At 45.2% G+C, this 16,701-nt stretch overlaps 1 protein-coding gene across 2 annotated transcripts in view; it reads right to left on the bottom strand.

The window, feature by feature from the left end:
* Positions 1–15,959, bottom strand: part of PCSK6 (proprotein convertase subtilisin/kexin type 6) — a 126,814-nt gene extending 110,855 nt beyond the window's left edge. Inside the window, exon 1 of one of the 2 annotated variants that reach the window (XM_032232645.1) lies at positions 15,570–15,959. In XM_032232645.1, coding sequence (XP_032088536.1) covers positions 15,570–15,740 — 171 coding nt within the window. In that variant the 5' untranslated portion in view covers positions 15,741–15,959. The remainder of the gene's footprint in view (positions 1–15,569) is intronic. The other variant, XM_032232644.1, reaches the window with a different exon arrangement.
* Positions 15,960–16,701: the final 742 nt, after the last annotated feature.

The following is a 16,701-nucleotide window of genomic DNA, read 5'->3' as shown; positions in this document are numbered from 1 at the left end:
GTCCAATGACTCTCTCTCTCAGTTCAGCCCACCTCCCAGGAACATTATTGTGGGGAAAATGAGAAGAACATTGTGTATGCTTCCTATTTTGAAATGTTTCCCTGCACAAGTATACTAGCATTTCCAGTTCTAGAGGGCGGTGCTCATCTCCATTTCAAAGCCGAAGAGCCAGGACTGTCCGAAGACGTCTCCGTGGTCATGTGGCCGGCATGACTAAACACCAAAGGTGCACAGAGAGCTATTACCTTCCCATCAAAGTGATCTCTATTTTTCTACTTGCAGTTTTAAATGCTTTCGAACTGCTAGGTTGGCAGAAGCTGGGACAAGTAATGGGAGCGGACTCTGTTACCCAGCGCTTGGGATTTGAACCGCTGAACTGTTGATCTTCTAATCAACACGCTCAGCGTCGTAGCCACTGAGCCACCTTGATACAAAACCAAAGGCAAGATATAAATTTCATCATGAATACCAACTTCATCCCAGAGCAACAATATTTTTTTTTCTGCTTGTAGTATCCTAGCTAATACTTCTAGTCCACTCTGAAGACAGGCAACAATAAGAAAGGGGGCACTACTCCAAATTTCCAACCAAGTCCTTCCAAAAGACCAGCTAATATAATTAGCCATATAATCAATTGACCATGCCAATATTCATTTGCAAAAAAAACCCAGGACAGATAGCATCAATGGGGTTAACTCAAGATGCCCAAAGTTGTTATGGCTTCTTAAGATGTACCAAAGTTCTATTATTTTGCCTTTGTCTACAAACCATTTGTAAACCATTCAATGCCCCCAAGCCACCAAATCAGTGGGGCTGCGCTGAGTTTGTTTACATCTACAATGGAAGAAATGTTCTTTGCTCTGTTTAACACCACCCCTGTTAGCGCATGGAAGGGTACAGGCTGCTCCGTTCCATGGAAATGGGTGACCTGTGCCAACCCCACCCAAATATATGCTCCCTGCCAGAAGGCTGAGGGAGTCATCTATCACTCTTTCCTGCAATTGGACATTATGCATCCCAGTTGAGGTGGCTCAACTCAAATGGTGTCATAGAGAGAAGGATCATTTCGAAAGTTGTACAATTCCACTAATTATTTCCGCATGAACAGTAAAGGCAGAAGAATCTGGGTGTTACCTGCTCAGCATCAATTAAGAAGAGGTGAAAGCTTAAGGGTTCAGTTCCAGGAAGCCAGCCACCAAGAAACATCAGAGAAAAACAGAATAACAGTTGAAAGGGACCTTGGAGGACTTCTAGTACAACCTCCTATTCAAGCAGGAGACCTTACACCAGGGATCAGCAACCTTAAACACTCAGAGAGACACAAAAATCCTAACCGGAAGCCCCCCATTCAATTCTGGAGCTGACCTGGAAGTCCGATTTCCCCACCATAGAGTCTCCTCCTAGCATGGCGTCCTTTTTCCTCTACCTGTCCTAACCGAAAGTCCTATCAATTGTGGAGCTGACCAGAAAAACCGCCCCTTGCCATAGAGTCTCCCCCTGGCACGCCCTGCTCCCCACCCCCAACTGAAAGGGCCTCTCGATATTGTGGTGCCGACTAGTGACAGGGAGCCACAGCAGAGGGATGAAAAAGCCACATGCAGCTCCAGAGCGACGGGTTCCTGACCCCTGCCTGATACCATACTGGACAGATGGTTATCCAATCTCTTCTTTAAAAGCTCCAGTGATGGAGCACCCAAAACTTCTGAAGGCAAGCCATCCCACCAGTTAATTGTTCTGATTGGCAGGAAATATCTCCTTTAGTTCTAGGTTGTTTTTCTCCTTGTTTAGTTTCCACATATTGCTCCTTGTCCTGCCTTTGGGTGCTTTGGAAAATAGGTTGACTCCCCCCCCCTTCTTTGTGACAACAGCAATGACAACAGCAATGGTGAGATTCAATATTGTTCATCCATCCTGTATATCCTTGGACAGAGCACCAAGCAACATCAATGGTTTCCTAACCACCGTGCTGCTTATCCCACAATTATGGGCAGGCTATATTTGCGCCCTAAGACTTATTTATATTTCTCCCCTTTAATTTTGCAATATCAAGGCAGGGAGGAAGTAAAGATATAAAGTAAAGTCTCCTTTTAGTTGAGCTTGAGTCCTTCTAAATTCATGAACAGATTTATATCATTTCCTTGATAATGATTGATGTTGTTAGTTGGGAAGTCGTGTCCAACCCATTGTGACCCCCTCGACCACATACCTCCAGGCCTTCCTGTCCTCTACCATCCTCTGGCGCCCATTTAAGCTCATGCCTACTGCTTCGGTGACTCCATCCAGCCACCTCCTTCTCTGTCATTCCTTTCTTCTTTTGCCCTCAATCATTCCCAACATTAGGCTCTTCTCCAGTGAGTTCTTCCTTCTCGTTAGGTGGCCAAAGTACCTTCCTTCCTATTGTTTTGCTTTCTTAACTTCCCAGATGAGTTGACAGCCCTGGTATTTTCTGGTTGCCTCCAATGCAGGTAATAATCATATAAACTGGTGTAGTTTTTTAAAATCAAAAAGTCAAAAGGAAAGTAACAATGCCAGAGTTAAACGAAAACCCAGCGCAAATTTGAAAACATGAGACACTTTTAAGAATCATTGTTTTAGAAGCCAATCACTGCGGCCTTTGAGCACACTTGCCAATGGCTAGTTACATGTTTTTCTGAGTCACCTAATTTTCTGGCTAGTACAACACACTAAAGCATAAATTAACGATGGTTTTATATATCATCCCACGCAAACACATCCAAGAAGTTAGTGAGAATGACAGAGAACTGCCCCAAATAACTGTCATGTGTTTCTTGGCTAATGATATTTCAACATTGGTTCTCTACAGTCTTAGCCTGATTTATTGCTGCAACCACACAACACTCCAGAGCTTAACCAAAATGGAGTTATTCCAATTTCCTGGCTTCGCACAATGTGCATAGCTACAAACTAGCTAATCGTAAGGGATTGTGCAAACTCTGTTGTGTCAGCAGTCCTCCAACCCTCATCATCTTCTAGCTGCGATGACAATCGTCCCTTACATTGCTGGCAGAGTCTACACTCTGGACCAGAGGAATGCTGTCGATATAATTTACTTGGACTTTAGTAAGGCATTTGATAAGGTAGACCATAACCTACTACTAGATAAAGTAGAAGAATGTAGGTTAGACAGATGGATTCGTAACTGGCTGACCAACTGCACTCAACGTGTAGTCCTCATTGGAACTGCATCTTCATGGAGGGAAGTATGCAGTGGAGTACCCCAAGGCTCTGTTTTAGGCCCAGTACTCTTCAACATCTTCATCAATGATTTGGATGAGGGAATAAATGGGGAACTCATCAAATTGGCAGATGACACCAAGCTGGCAGGAATAGCCAACACTCCAGAAGATAGGCTAAAGATACAGAAGGATCTTGACAAACTTGAACATTGGGCACTATCTAACAAAATGAAATTAAATGGTGAAAAAAGTAAGGTTCTACATTTAGGCAAGAAAAATGCACAGGTACAGTATAGGTGTATCTTGCTCAATAGTACTAACTGTGAGAGGGATTTGGAATCCTAGTGGACAACCATCTAAATATGAGCCAGCCAGGAGCAGCAGCTGCCAAAAAAGCCAACACAATTCTAGGCTGCATCAACAGAGGGATAGAATCAAGTTCACGTGAAGTGTTAATACCACTTTATAAGGCCTTGGTAAGGCCACACTTGGAATTCTGCATCCAGTTTTGGTCGCCACGATGTAAAAAAGATGTGGAGAGACTAGAAAGAGTGCAGAGAAGAGCAACAAAGATGATTAGGGAACTGGAGACTAAAACATATGAGGAACGGTTGCAGGTATGTCTAGTTTAAGGAGAAGAAGGATTAGGGAAGACATGATAGCAGTCTTCCAATATCTCAGGGGTTGCCACAAAGAAGACGGAGTCAAGCTATTCTTCAAAGCACCTGAGGGCAGGACAAGAAGCAATGGGTGGAAACTAATCAAGGAGAGAAGCAACTTAGAACTGAGGAGAAATTTCCTGACAGTTAGAACAATTAATCAGTGGAACAGAAGTTGCCTCCAGAAGTTGTGAATGCCCCAACACTGGAAGTCTTTAAGAAAACTTTGGATAGCCATCTGTCTGAAATGGTATAGGGTTTCCTGCCTAGGCAGGGAGTTGGACTAGAAGACCTCCAAGGTCCCTTCCAACTCTGCTATTGTATTATCTTTATCAGACAACTGAACGTGAAGCAAATGTTTGACTTCTCCTCAACAATGGTAGCAATAGTGGCGATGCACCCACCCCGACCCATCACAAGATCTATGGACCACATGAAGCCCTTATTAACAGAAGTACACCAACACTGACTTTCTTTAAACTCCACTGAAGATGTTACCTAGCCTGGTAATGAAACGTTTGAAAACCAACCCAAAAGCCCGGAGAACAAACCTTCTCCCTCAGTGGTAGCAATAGCAATAGCACTTAGATTTATATACCACTCCATGGTGCTTTTTCAATGCTCTCTGGGTGGTTTTTAAATGTCAGCATATTGCCCTCAACTATCAGGGTCCTCATTTTACCAATCGTGGAAGGACAGAAAGCTCAGTCAAACTTGAGATCCATTAGGATCGAACTCCAGATGGTGGGCAGAGTTAGCCAGCAATTCTGTGTTCTAACCATTGGGTCACCAAGGCTTCCGACAGCATCTATCACACATCACGATAATGCCAAAACCACTATACGTAAGGTGACCAGATGTCCCGATTTCAGCGGGACAGTCACGATTTCTAACAATTTGTCCCGTGTCCCAGGGCGTTTTTAAAAAGTCCTGATTTTCTGGCTTCATGTTGAAAGCCCAGTGGATTTGCTTAAGAAATCCTAACCAGGGCAAGACAAAAGACACGCTGTCTAACTAACCTCTCTCTCTGTCTCAGTACTTTCATTGAAGATATAATTAAAACGTTAAAGCAAGAAAACGGAAACCCCCCCCCCCCCGCCCTTTTACCTCATTTTATAAGAAAAGATAACTCAGTACCATAGAGCTCTAGGAAATACTTGGGTAGAGAAGTCGCAAGTGTTACTTTCTGGATTTTCCGGAGGGGAGGGGCACGGAGGTTGGAGGTCTGCTCGTGTGGGAAAAATGGTGGCAAAGTTTCTTTGAAAAATATTTCCCTGACTAATTTCACCATTTCAGTTTGCTCAGTTCTTTGTATTAACAACATCATTCTGGATTGACTTGGAGTTCCTGCCTGCTGGTAAGTGAGCTGGGTTTTTTTCTTTTATTTTTTTAATGTATTTTAAAATAACATTTTATTTATTGTGCATAGGATTTTTTAAAAGTTTTATTCTATGTGGATTCTTTTTTTAAATTGTCTTAGACTATTTAAAAAAAGATTCTATCCAAAATACAAAATACCAGCTGCAGTTATTCACTTAAGAACTGTGGCAAGAAAGGTGGTATAATGGGCTTAGTGACCAAAGTTACAATGGCATTGCAAAAAGGGACTGATGACCATTTTTCACACTTAATGACCATTTTCACACTTAGCGACCGTTGCAGCATCCTCATGGTCACGTGATCAAAATTTTGATGTTTGGCAACAGATTCGTATTTATGATGGTTTTAGAGTCCTGGGGTCATATAATCACCTTTTGATAAAGTCAAATGGGAAAACCAGATTCACTTATGTTACTAACTTATCAGCTGCAGTTATTCACTTAAGAACTGTGGCAAGAAAGGTGGTATAGTGACCAAAGTTACAATGGCATTGAAAAAAGTGACTGATGACAATTTTTCATACTTAGTGACCATTTTCACACTTAGCAACCGTTGCAGCATCCTCATGGTCACGTGATCAAAATTTTGATGTTTGGCAACAGTTACAATTTATATTTGTAAATTGTAGTTATGTTGAAATAAAAAAATATTACAATACTATTTTTGTATTGTATGAAAATTTTTGTTGCCCTGTATAAAATTTTTAATCAAGCCCCCCCCCCCCCCCCCGGTCAAAGGTGTCCCTCTTTACCAATCTGAAAATCTGGTCACCTTAACTATATGTGCACATGAATACAGTATTATCACACAAATGAAACTATTACATAATTGTATTATAGCAGGTTCAGATTTATTGGTTGATTGATTGATTGTAAAATTTATTGGCTGCCCATCCCGCGGTGGCTTACAATCTTAAGTATAATGGCATGTGGCAATGACCTTGGGAGAGAGGAGGAAGTACAGCAAACTGGACAATTATCATGCAAAATGCATCTCAGCCCCACATAAAGGAAACAAAAGTCTCAGAAAGGACCTTCCCTAGTTTTCCAGAAGATAAAAAGTAAAGGCAGAAAAAAAATGCTTCCAGATATCAAAATGTTGAAATGTAACTTTACAACAAAAGTAGTATTAATATATGGCTTGTGCTTTCAGTCTGGACTACCTTGGCAGTAAAACACTATAAAGTGTAAGGCATCAAACTACTCAGAAATATTGCACAGCAGTGAGGATAGGATCAGGCAAAGAATATAACCATATTTCAGAGGTGGTATTCAGCAGGTTCGGACCAGTTCACTCGAACTGGTAACGGAAATCACGGGGCTGCCCACTTGCCCTGGCTCTATGCCGTCCTAGTATTTAGGTATGTTTTTTAGGCCGGGTGCATGCATGGAAGGCATGTGTGTGAGCAAATCGCATGCACAGAAGGCCGGGCACATGTATGGAAGGGGCGCATGCGTCCATGACGTGAGCGGGTGGGTGCAGGGTGAACCGGTGGTAACAAAATGTGAAACCCACCGGTGCCATATCTCTTCCTGAGATATGAGTGGTATGCAACCATCCAATAGAAATTGCATATAGGCTATCCTTGACTTACAACAGGTCATTTATAGTGACCATCCAAAGTTGCAACGGCACTGAAAAATGGGACTTGTGCCTGTTTTTCACACTTAGAAAAGTTGCAGCATCCCTGAGATCAGGTGATCAAAATTCAGGTGGTTCATATTTATGACAGTTGTCGTGTCCCAGGGTCATTGACCTTCTGAGAAGCAATGGGGAAACCAGTATCACTTAACAACCGTGTGACTAAGTGAACAACTGCAACGGTTCATTTAACAACTGTAGCAAGAAAGGTCATAAAATGGGGAAAACCTCACTTCAAGTGTTTCCCACAGCAACATAAATTTTGGTCTCAATTGTGGTCATATGTCGAGGACTACCTGCACCAATTCCACAGGCTTGTGAACCATCTATCTCCATCTTGTCACTTTTGTGGTGGACATTCCTTCACATTGCAAACAACTCCAGAATAAGTTTACACATCCAGTAAAAACCAGGTAATGCAATCTATGAAAGAGGCAACTCTTAGAGGGAACTAATGGCTGAGGAAAGCTACTGAGGAAAGAGGTATCTAAACAAGTCAATGAGGGAGCCTGGCCTTCTTCTGTAGGGAGCGATCTTTCATAGGACAAGTGATGTTGCAGAGAAGGTTCTTCTACTCTACTTCATCACCAAACAGGTATCAGAAGGCTGTGGCTGTTGTGGCCCACCAGCGACTAGCAGAGCTGGCAGCAGATTCGGATAGTGAGGAGGTTGGGGAGGAACATGGGCCAGTCCTAGGGTCTGGAGAAGGCTCTTATGAGGACTCTGTGTCGAAGGCAGAGATGGGGCCAGGGCCATCCGACAGTTATCAGCTGCGTTCGGAGTCAGACATCAGTGAGGCAGACGAACAGCTGGAATCTGTTCCCAGTGTGCCCATGAGCAGAGTTGCCAGACGAAGGCAACAGCTAAGGAACAGGGGTCGACTTGGAAGTGAGGCCACAGGTGGATGGTGAATGGCCCCTCCTAGAGGGAATAAAAGAGGAGCGAAAGGGGAGTGGAGTTTGCAGGAGACAATTAGTTCATTCCTGCATTCTTGCCAAGTATTGCGGGGTCTAAAAGATATCAGCCTGGCCACGCTCCAAGCCTGATAATGGTCGGTAATTGTGAACTATCTTGAAAGACTGTGGGCCGGGACTTTGCTGGAGAGGAATTCACTGTAAATTAAATAAAAGGGGATTATCGGGACGAGGACTCGGCTTCGTGCTGCTGGGGAAGCCTAGGTCAGAACAGTGGCCTTATCTATCACATTATTGAATCTAAGGACAGAAATGATGTGGACCAACTGAAACTCTTTACCTAAAGTTTGCTTTAATAGATTTGTGGGTCAAGAATGATTTGAATCGTGGTCATTTCCACTCAATTCATGTACCACATTATTTGGCGATCTTCCTGGAGAAATGCTTCTGGAGATAATATTTCAGGGTGTATTCACCCGCCATGCTAACCTATCATAGGTCTCCACATACTTCCATCTGTTGCACAAACCGAGTTGTATGATTCATTTTTGGTTCAGTGGATTGTGTGAACTCAGCCTACCATGAGTTGACATAGCCTTAGACTATAGCTATTGATTCCAGGGACATTTATCTATGCCAGTCAATTCAGTCTTCCCTATTTTGCCCCCAGGCACCATAAATATTAAACATCAGAGCTCTTTGGCTGATCTACAGTGAAGAGAGGGCAGAACTTCGGTCTGACCTGAGCGTAGTACACAAAATTGTCTGCTACAACGTCCTACCTGTCAATGACTGCAACAATACACGAGCACACAAGAGATACAAACTCAAGGTAAACTGCTCCAAACTCGATTGCAGAAAATACAACTTCAGCAACAGAGTGCTCAACGCCTGGAATGCTCTACCTGACTCTGTTGTTGCATCCTCAAACCCCCACAGCTTCAACCTTAAACTGTCTACTGTTGACCTCACCCCATTCCTAAGAGGTACGTAAAGGATGTGTATAAGCGCACCGAAGTGCCTACCGTCCTACTGTCCCCATTTATTTGTCCCCATTTCCTGTATTCATAATCATGTTTAGACATATCTGTTATCTTACACATGCATGACAAAATAAACAGAAATCTAGAATTTAAGTCAGAATTTATCACCAGTCCTGTTAGCACCCAGACAAATTGCTCTGCTACAGAGAGAGAGAGAGAGAGAGAGAGAGAGAGACAGACAGACAGACAGACAGACAGACAGACAGACAGACAGACAGAGACAGAGAGAGAAAAGCAGCGAACCAAGAAACAGTCCTGAGCCAGCACAGAAAGCAATATGAAAAGCTTTTTTAAAAAAAATCAAAACCTTCTTTGCAGCTGAAGAACGCAGGGATAAAAAAAAGAGAGAGAGACCGCAGGACATCCTGAGAGAATCAAAGTTCAGCAGAGGTCGTTGTAATGAAAACTCAAAAGAAATACTGGAAAGAGGTTTTTTTAAGCCAAGAACGGACAAGCTTCTTCGGAAGTTTTGGCCAATCTGAACTGCAGTCCATTGACACACGCAGACAAAATGTCACGTTTCAGCCCAAGGAGAGAATTGTACCATTCAGGCAACCTTCCCCCCCAAATTCTGGTAAAGATGGGGTTTTTTTTTTAAGAAAGTGGGAAGCCATAAGCAACTGCTGTGTTTTAAGAAAAAGCAGGAAAGTATTTAACATCTGTGGCATACCTTCTTTTTCTTCCGCCCAAACATGAGAAAGAACCTGGCCCCCTTCCGAGTAGCTGCTCTCTACTTGCTTTTTGCAACCATTGGTTTTGCTTTCATGTTGTGCCTTATGGACTATGTGAGAACTCACTCTCTCTGTCTTACACCAGAGAGAATTTTCTACAATTAGAAGAAGAAGCAGCACCTTCTGTAATTACTATTGGTCCAAGGATTTGCAGTGCAGCCAAAAGTTCTATTTAAATCCGAGGCACTTAATCATCTCCCAGACAACAGCAAAGGCCCCAGGTGGAAAACTGCACAGAATTATGGTTTGAAGGATACTTCAAATGTGAATTGATTGCTTAGATCAGTGATGGCTAACCTTTTTGCCGTCGCGTGCTGAAAGCCACACCCATAATGCAATCTGTGCATGACCCCCCCCACCCTGCATGATCCCCCGCGCTCCCTGTGCATGCGCCCTACCCACCCCCCTTGCCCATTTTTGGCTTTCAGGTTGGTGCAGGAGGCTTTCCAGGCCCAAAATGGGACAAGGGGCATTGCGCAAGGCCCCAAAATGCAATGTGAGCACCCCCCATGCATGCACGCACACACCCCCGCATGCATAGCAGAGACCCGCTGGCCAGTGGGATGCATGTGTACATGCAGGGTGGAGGTGGGGTGATGGCTGGTGTACCTGCATGCCTAGGTTGGCCATCACAGGCTTAGATATTTGCTAACAACGTTCCCTTCTTTTCTGGCCTCCTAATCATGTGGGGAAATCATATACATCATAACCCCTGATAATTTATCAGTGTTCTAGATAAAAGAACTCAATCTTCTAAATTGATGCTATGTCAACATAATTGCAACTTTACTGCCCACCTTCCCAAAGGTTATCCAAAAGGAACCTGGAGATGATCTCCAAAAAAAAAAGTCAACAAGATGGATGCTGGTTGAGAACATGGAGTAAAGCTGTACTGCAAGAAATGAAAATAAATGACCTCCAATACAAACTGCCCCGTTAAATAAATCAAGAAACTTTAACCTGGTGAAGTTAGCTGGACTCCCATTGTTCTAAAATCTGCAATGAATACTAAAACATTTGGGTTCTCCCCTTGTGTTAAACCATAAATCAAAATGGCTAAACTACAAACAAGCTATCTTAAGGCTTAATGTTACTCCTGATTCCAGCCACTGATCATAGCAATAGCACTTCGACTTCTATACCGCTTCATAGTGCTTTTACAGCCTCCTCTAAGCAGTTTACAGAGTCAGCCTAATTGCCCCCAACAATTTGGGTCCTCGTTTTACCCATCTCAGAAGGATGGAAGTTTGAGTCAACCTTGAGCCGCTGAGATTTGAACTGCTGAACTGCAGCTAGCAGTCAACTGAAGCAGCCTGCAGTACTGCACTCTAACCTCTGCGCCACCTCCGATCATAGTGCTTTTGCCTGAGCTAAATCTCTTCTTGCCCTTATGCCTTAGATGTCTCACTCTAGACCAGAGGTGTGATCGTGCTGGTTTGGGGTGTGGGTTCATACAACTGATAAACAGCCATGACTGACAGATTATGGAGAGGTTCACACAACACACTTAACAAGCAAGCCAGAGTTTGCCTTCTCAATCTGTACAAGCTCAGTTGAGAAATCATAAGCGTGCTAGGAAACCAAACCTCCAGCTTCTCAATCTGTACAAGCTCAGTTGAGAAATCATAAGCGTGCTAGGAAACCAAACCTCCAGCTTCTCCTTGATTAGTTCACTTTTAGTCTGCATGGAAGAAGACACAGTTCTTAATCCAATCACATGAGTTCCTCATAATCTCAAGCAGTACTATCTAGTCCTAGGTTCACCACCATCAGAATGATTAGAAGGTGTGCTAAGAATCTCAAAGGTTTTTCAAAAGGAGACTGGACTGCTTTTTGACGAAGAAGTCTACAACATTTCCCATCCAGGAAGCTTCGCCGGTGGCGACTGGATGGTCACAAATGATGAAGCTTCTTCGATGAGAAGCTGAAGGTATTCTCCTTCTTGCAAAAACAAACAAAAAAACCAATCCAGTTGCCCTTTGAAAAAGCACCTTTGAGACTACTATGACCTGGATGATCGAGAATCTCCATTGACATGTGCTAAGAATCCTTTCAACCAGCAAAGCAAAGATGTTCACGAACTCATAACATGTAGAATGGCCTCCCTCAGACGTGATCACAATACAACCTAAAGAAAATTTCCCTGATTCTCCTCTTGAACTAGGAGTAATGGACTACAATGTCCATCATCCCTGAGCCGAGGCCAGCATCTTCTTCTCACAACCACTAACCAGAAGCCGATCGAAAGCTTACCCAAAGGATATTAATGAAGAACAGTGCCCACCTGCTTATATTGCTGACATTCACAGCTACCCTGTCTTAGATGTTGGGTATCTCTTCAATGTCTCCCCAAACACAGTCCGACCTGTCACTCTCCGTCCTCAAATGTGATACCCTCACCTCTTAGAAATTTCTCTCATTTTATCTTAAGTTCCTTGTCTTTTAAATGCATCTTCCTTCCTGAGATTCATTAATTAGGAAAGTTCTGTGTTTTGATAACTGGGTTCACACTAAATGTCTTAAACATGATGCATTGCACCCAATTTACCAACAAGGATCTTCTTGACTTAAACTACTGCATAAGCCCTCTGTTACTGTTAAAGACTAGTTGGGTTTGCACAATGTAATGATTAACCACGGTTTAAACCAGGAATCTTGGGGGGGGGGGGGGTATTTATTTACAGCCCATAGTAAAGATAAAGGTTCCTCTCGCAGATATGTACTAGTTGTTCCCGACTCTAGGGGGCCGTGCTCATCTCCGTTTCAAAGCTGAAGAGCCAGCACTGTCTGAAGAAGTCTCCGTGGTCATGTGGCCAGCATGATTAAGCGGCAAAGACTCTGTTCCTTCCCACCAAAACTGGCACCTATTTTTTTATTTCCCATGTTTTTACGTGTTTCTGAACTGCTAGGTTAGCAGAAGCTGGGACAAGTAACAGAAGCTCACTCTGTTATAAGGTGCTAGGGATTCGAACTGCCGAACTGCCAACCTTTCTGATCGACAAGCTCAGCATCTTGGCCACTGAGCCACTGCATCCCTTAGCCCATAGTATAGCATAATTGCATGGATTGATTCTACAAAACACGCTCAGCTAATATATGTTTGGGTTTCAGTATGAATGCAGTCAGTAGCTGTACCTTTGTATTAACAGCCTAACCTAACCTAAAGGATCCTCTTTAACTCCTAAATGAGATGGAGTAAAAGAGACACTATTAAAATCTGATAAATCTGCCAAATACGATCACCGAGGGGGATAAAATACCATATCGTCAAGAACCTCAAAAAGTTCCCGTTTTGCAGACATTTCAAAGCCTTCCCCTTTTGTTCATTTGCTGCTGCCCCAAGCCTCCCAAATAAATAAATAAATAAAGACACCCACAGAGAAATCAATTAATCTTATACATATTGCAGCTGGGAAGAAATATATAAATGGCTTTATAAATGGTATTAAATTGATAAGGGCATGTTTTGCTGGGCAAAAATTAAATATTGATTCATTTCCAACAGGCAGTCCCCTCTGGAATACGTCTCCCGTTTATTTTTTCCTGGGTTGTTTCCCCCACCCTCTTTTTTTTGCCCTTTCCTTTCAGCTGTCGTGTTTCTAGCTAAGTAATTACCTTTTGTGTCCTCTCCCTTTTGCAAATCTCGGCTCCTAGTCCCTTGGACACAAAAGTCCTCTGCAAAAAGTTGAGGTTGAAGATTAAAAGTTAATTGGCCCTGAGCCAAGGGGAGGAAGAATGGTCAGGAAAAAAGCTTAGAGATGTGGGGAGGGGGAAAAAATCTACTGGAAGACCCACAAATTCAGGCAAGGAGGTGGATGGGTGTGGTGTGGTGGGTATGTGTAGTAGGAATTGGGGTTAGTTTAGTCAAAGTAGAGAATAGTAGACACTGTCATTGTTCCTAAAAACCAACAGAGCCTCCCAAAGGTGCTTTTTCAAAAGACAATTAGACTTTCTGGGGTTTTTTTTTCTTTGAAAACATTTCACTTCTCACCCAAGAAGCTTCTTCAGTTCTAACTCTAACTTCTTCCGTTCTAACTCAGAAAGTTCTAACTCAGAACTGAAGAAGCTTGTTGGATGAGAAGCAAAACTTTTTCAAACAGGGAAAAATACACACACGCGCACACACACACACACACCAAGAATGTCCAGTTATCTTTTGGAAAAGCACCTTTGGGACACCCATGACATGGATGGTTGAGAATCTCCAAAGACAGCAGAGTCCTCCTTCAAACCTCAAAGAAGAATGTAACATCCATCTAAGAAACAACCTGAGACATAATCTAGTAGAGGAGGTGGGTTCCAAAACCTCAGCATCTCTTCTTCAAGCCAAGAATCTGCTTGTGCTGGAACAGATGGAGGTGCACAGGTCCAACTCTCAAGATGGCAACGCACTCAACTAGAAAATCTCAAGGTGGCATTTGGCCAGTCTGGAAAGGGGTCTTTGGTCCAAGGCATTCAGGCAGAAACGGAGAACTGTCAATCTTTCACCTGTCTAGCATTATCCCCGTCAATACAACACAAGGTCTGACCTAAGCGTAGTACACAAAATTATCCGCTACAACGTCCTACCTGTCAACAACTACTTCAGCTTCAACCACAACAATACATGAGCAAACAATAGATACAAACTCAAGGTAAACCACTCCAAACTCAATTGCAGAAAATACGACTTCAGCAACAGAGGGGTCAACGCCTGGAATGCTCTACCTGACTCCATTGTTACATCCCCAAACCCCCATAATTTTAACCTAAGTCTACTGTTGCACTCACCCCATTCCTAAGAGGTCTGTAAGGGGGCATGCATAAATGCACCAGCGTGCCTACCATCCCTGTCCTACTGACTCCATTTATCCGTACCCACTTCCTGTGTTCATGTTTATATTTATACTTATGCCTGTTATCTTTTACATGTTTGACAAACCAAATAAATGAATAAGGTGCTGAGCATCTCCTCTGTAAGATAACAACCTCAGCAGGTCTGTGCCAAAGCCGAAAAGGATCCGGCCCTGGTTTGAAAAGTCAAGCAAGCTGAATAGGATGATGTTTTCCTAAGCTAAAATGCCCCCTCCAGCGGGCACGGGATGGGTAGGAGGCGCTGGGCTTCCACCCAAAGAAACATCTGCTATCAATTTCTTCCAGGCACCCATCCAGACGGAGAGAGAGTCCTTCTGGTTTGCAGCAGGCAACAGGCACCAGGCACCACCGGCTTGCAATCAATGGGGCATCGAACGGACAATGGGGACGCGCGTTGGGGAGGGTCGGGATTAAAGCCCAACCTGTCGCCCTCCATCTCCGTGCCTGCTCAGAAAGGAAGCGGGCCCGGTTGATGCAGCGGCTGGACCTCTCCGAGTCGATTTGGCGGTCAGGATCACACCCCGCGCCCGGGTTTTAACCTCGCCAGACTTAGCAAAGAAAAGTGGGGGTTAAAAAAAATCTCAGCCCCGGACAAGCGATCTGGTCCTCCCTTGGCAAAGAAAGGGAGCCATGCCTTCAGCCTTCCGTTCCGATCGACCAAGGATCTCGCTCTTTCGCCTCCAAACCGGATCGGGACGGTTTCCACCGCTCCTTCCCCGGTTTCCACTCCGCGCGTCGCCTCTTTCAAAGGAGAAGAGGGGGTCACGGGAGAGAACGCGAGTGGGAAAGTTCTTGCGGGAGCGCAGCGCGCGGGGCAATTGCGAAAAAGTGCGGCGGGGGGAGGAAACCAGGTTATGAGGGGAAGGAAACCAGGTTAGGGGAGAGGGAAACCAAGTTGGGGGAGAGAAACCAGGTTAGGGGGAAGGAAACCAGATTAGGAGGAAGGGCACCAGGTTAGGGAGGAAGGAAACCACGTTAGGGGAAGAGAAATCAGGTTAAGGGGGAGAGAAACCAGGTTAGGGGGAAGGAAACCAGGTGTGTGGGGGGGGTGATCTTTCCCATCGACCCTCCACCCCTTCCCACGACCACCACCTCTCTCTCTCTCCCTCCCTCCCCGGACTTGCAGCCCCGCGAAAGTTGCGCGCCTCACCTGCCCGAGGTTCAGGTAACCGTAAGCCGAAGCCAGCCGGTCCGCTTCGCCTGGGCCCCCCAACACCCGCACGGCCCAATGGTTGGTGTAGTAGACGCTTCGGGAGTGCCTGGCCGGCAGGCAAGCCGGCAGCGCCGCCAGCAGGAGCAGGTAGGTTTGCCAAGAGCGCATGGCGGCGGCGAGGAAGTCCCGCGGGCAACCCGGAGCGCTCGAGACCCCGCTTTGCTAGCCCGGCGAGAGTGAATGCCTTAGCCCGCCGGTGGGTGGAGCCTCGACCTCTTAAGGCGGCCGCAGCCAGCCGGGAACGGGGGAGGGGGGGAGGGAGGGTGGAGACAGGGCTGACGGCCTCCCCCGTGCGGGAGTGGAGCTGCGTCCCGGGATCCCGGACAGGCGGGCGTTCCTCGCTGCTGCCCGCCTCGGAGCTGCGTTACCAGGGATGCTGCAGCAAAGAAGACGGGTTGCTGCTGCTGCTGCTGCTTTGGGCATCCTGCCTTCGGCCAGCCAGCCAGCCTGAGCCGTTGGAAGCGAAGCCAACGGAGGAGACCCAAGGCTGCCGACTCTCCTCCGCCGACGCTTTGAGAGCTCCGGACGGCACCGACGCAGCTGGGATTGGGGTTGGATTTGGGGATGCAGGGGTCGTACGTTTGGGGACGCAGGCAGGCTCAAAACTCCTCCACCCTCGCTTTTCCCTCCCCGGGGATTTTGCGGGCCTCGAGCCGACGTCCCAGCCAAGGCTTAGATAGAATCTCTGAATATTTTATTCCCCGAAAGTAGTTTTCGGCAAATCGCGTTTTTGTGCGGACCGAGAGGAACTGCGCGCCTCCGTCCCGCTTACCGCTTTTCTCTCCCCCCCGGGGTACTTAAATGAACGCTTTCCCCTTTTCCTGTTTTATTTCGGGTTCAAAGATGGATTCTGCACGCCTGGGGTTGTGTAGGGTTTTTGTTTTTTTTTACATTCGGGTGTCTGCTAAGGTTGAACGTAGCTTTAGGCTTTGAGCAAGTGGATGGTGGTATAATAATAAGGTAAAAGTAAAGGTTCCCCTCGCACATATGTGCTAGTCGTTCCCGACTCTAGGGGGCGGTGCTCATCTCGGTTTCAAAGCCGAAGAGCCAGGGCTGTCTGAAGACGTCT

Source organism: Thamnophis elegans, chromosome 16, assembly GCF_009769535.1.
Source record: "Thamnophis elegans isolate rThaEle1 chromosome 16, rThaEle1.pri, whole genome shotgun sequence".
NCBI lineage: Eukaryota > Metazoa > Chordata > Lepidosauria > Squamata > Colubridae > Thamnophis > Thamnophis elegans.
The sequence above is the reverse complement of the archived record's forward strand: the minus strand, read 5'-3'. Positions and strand labels throughout refer to the sequence as shown.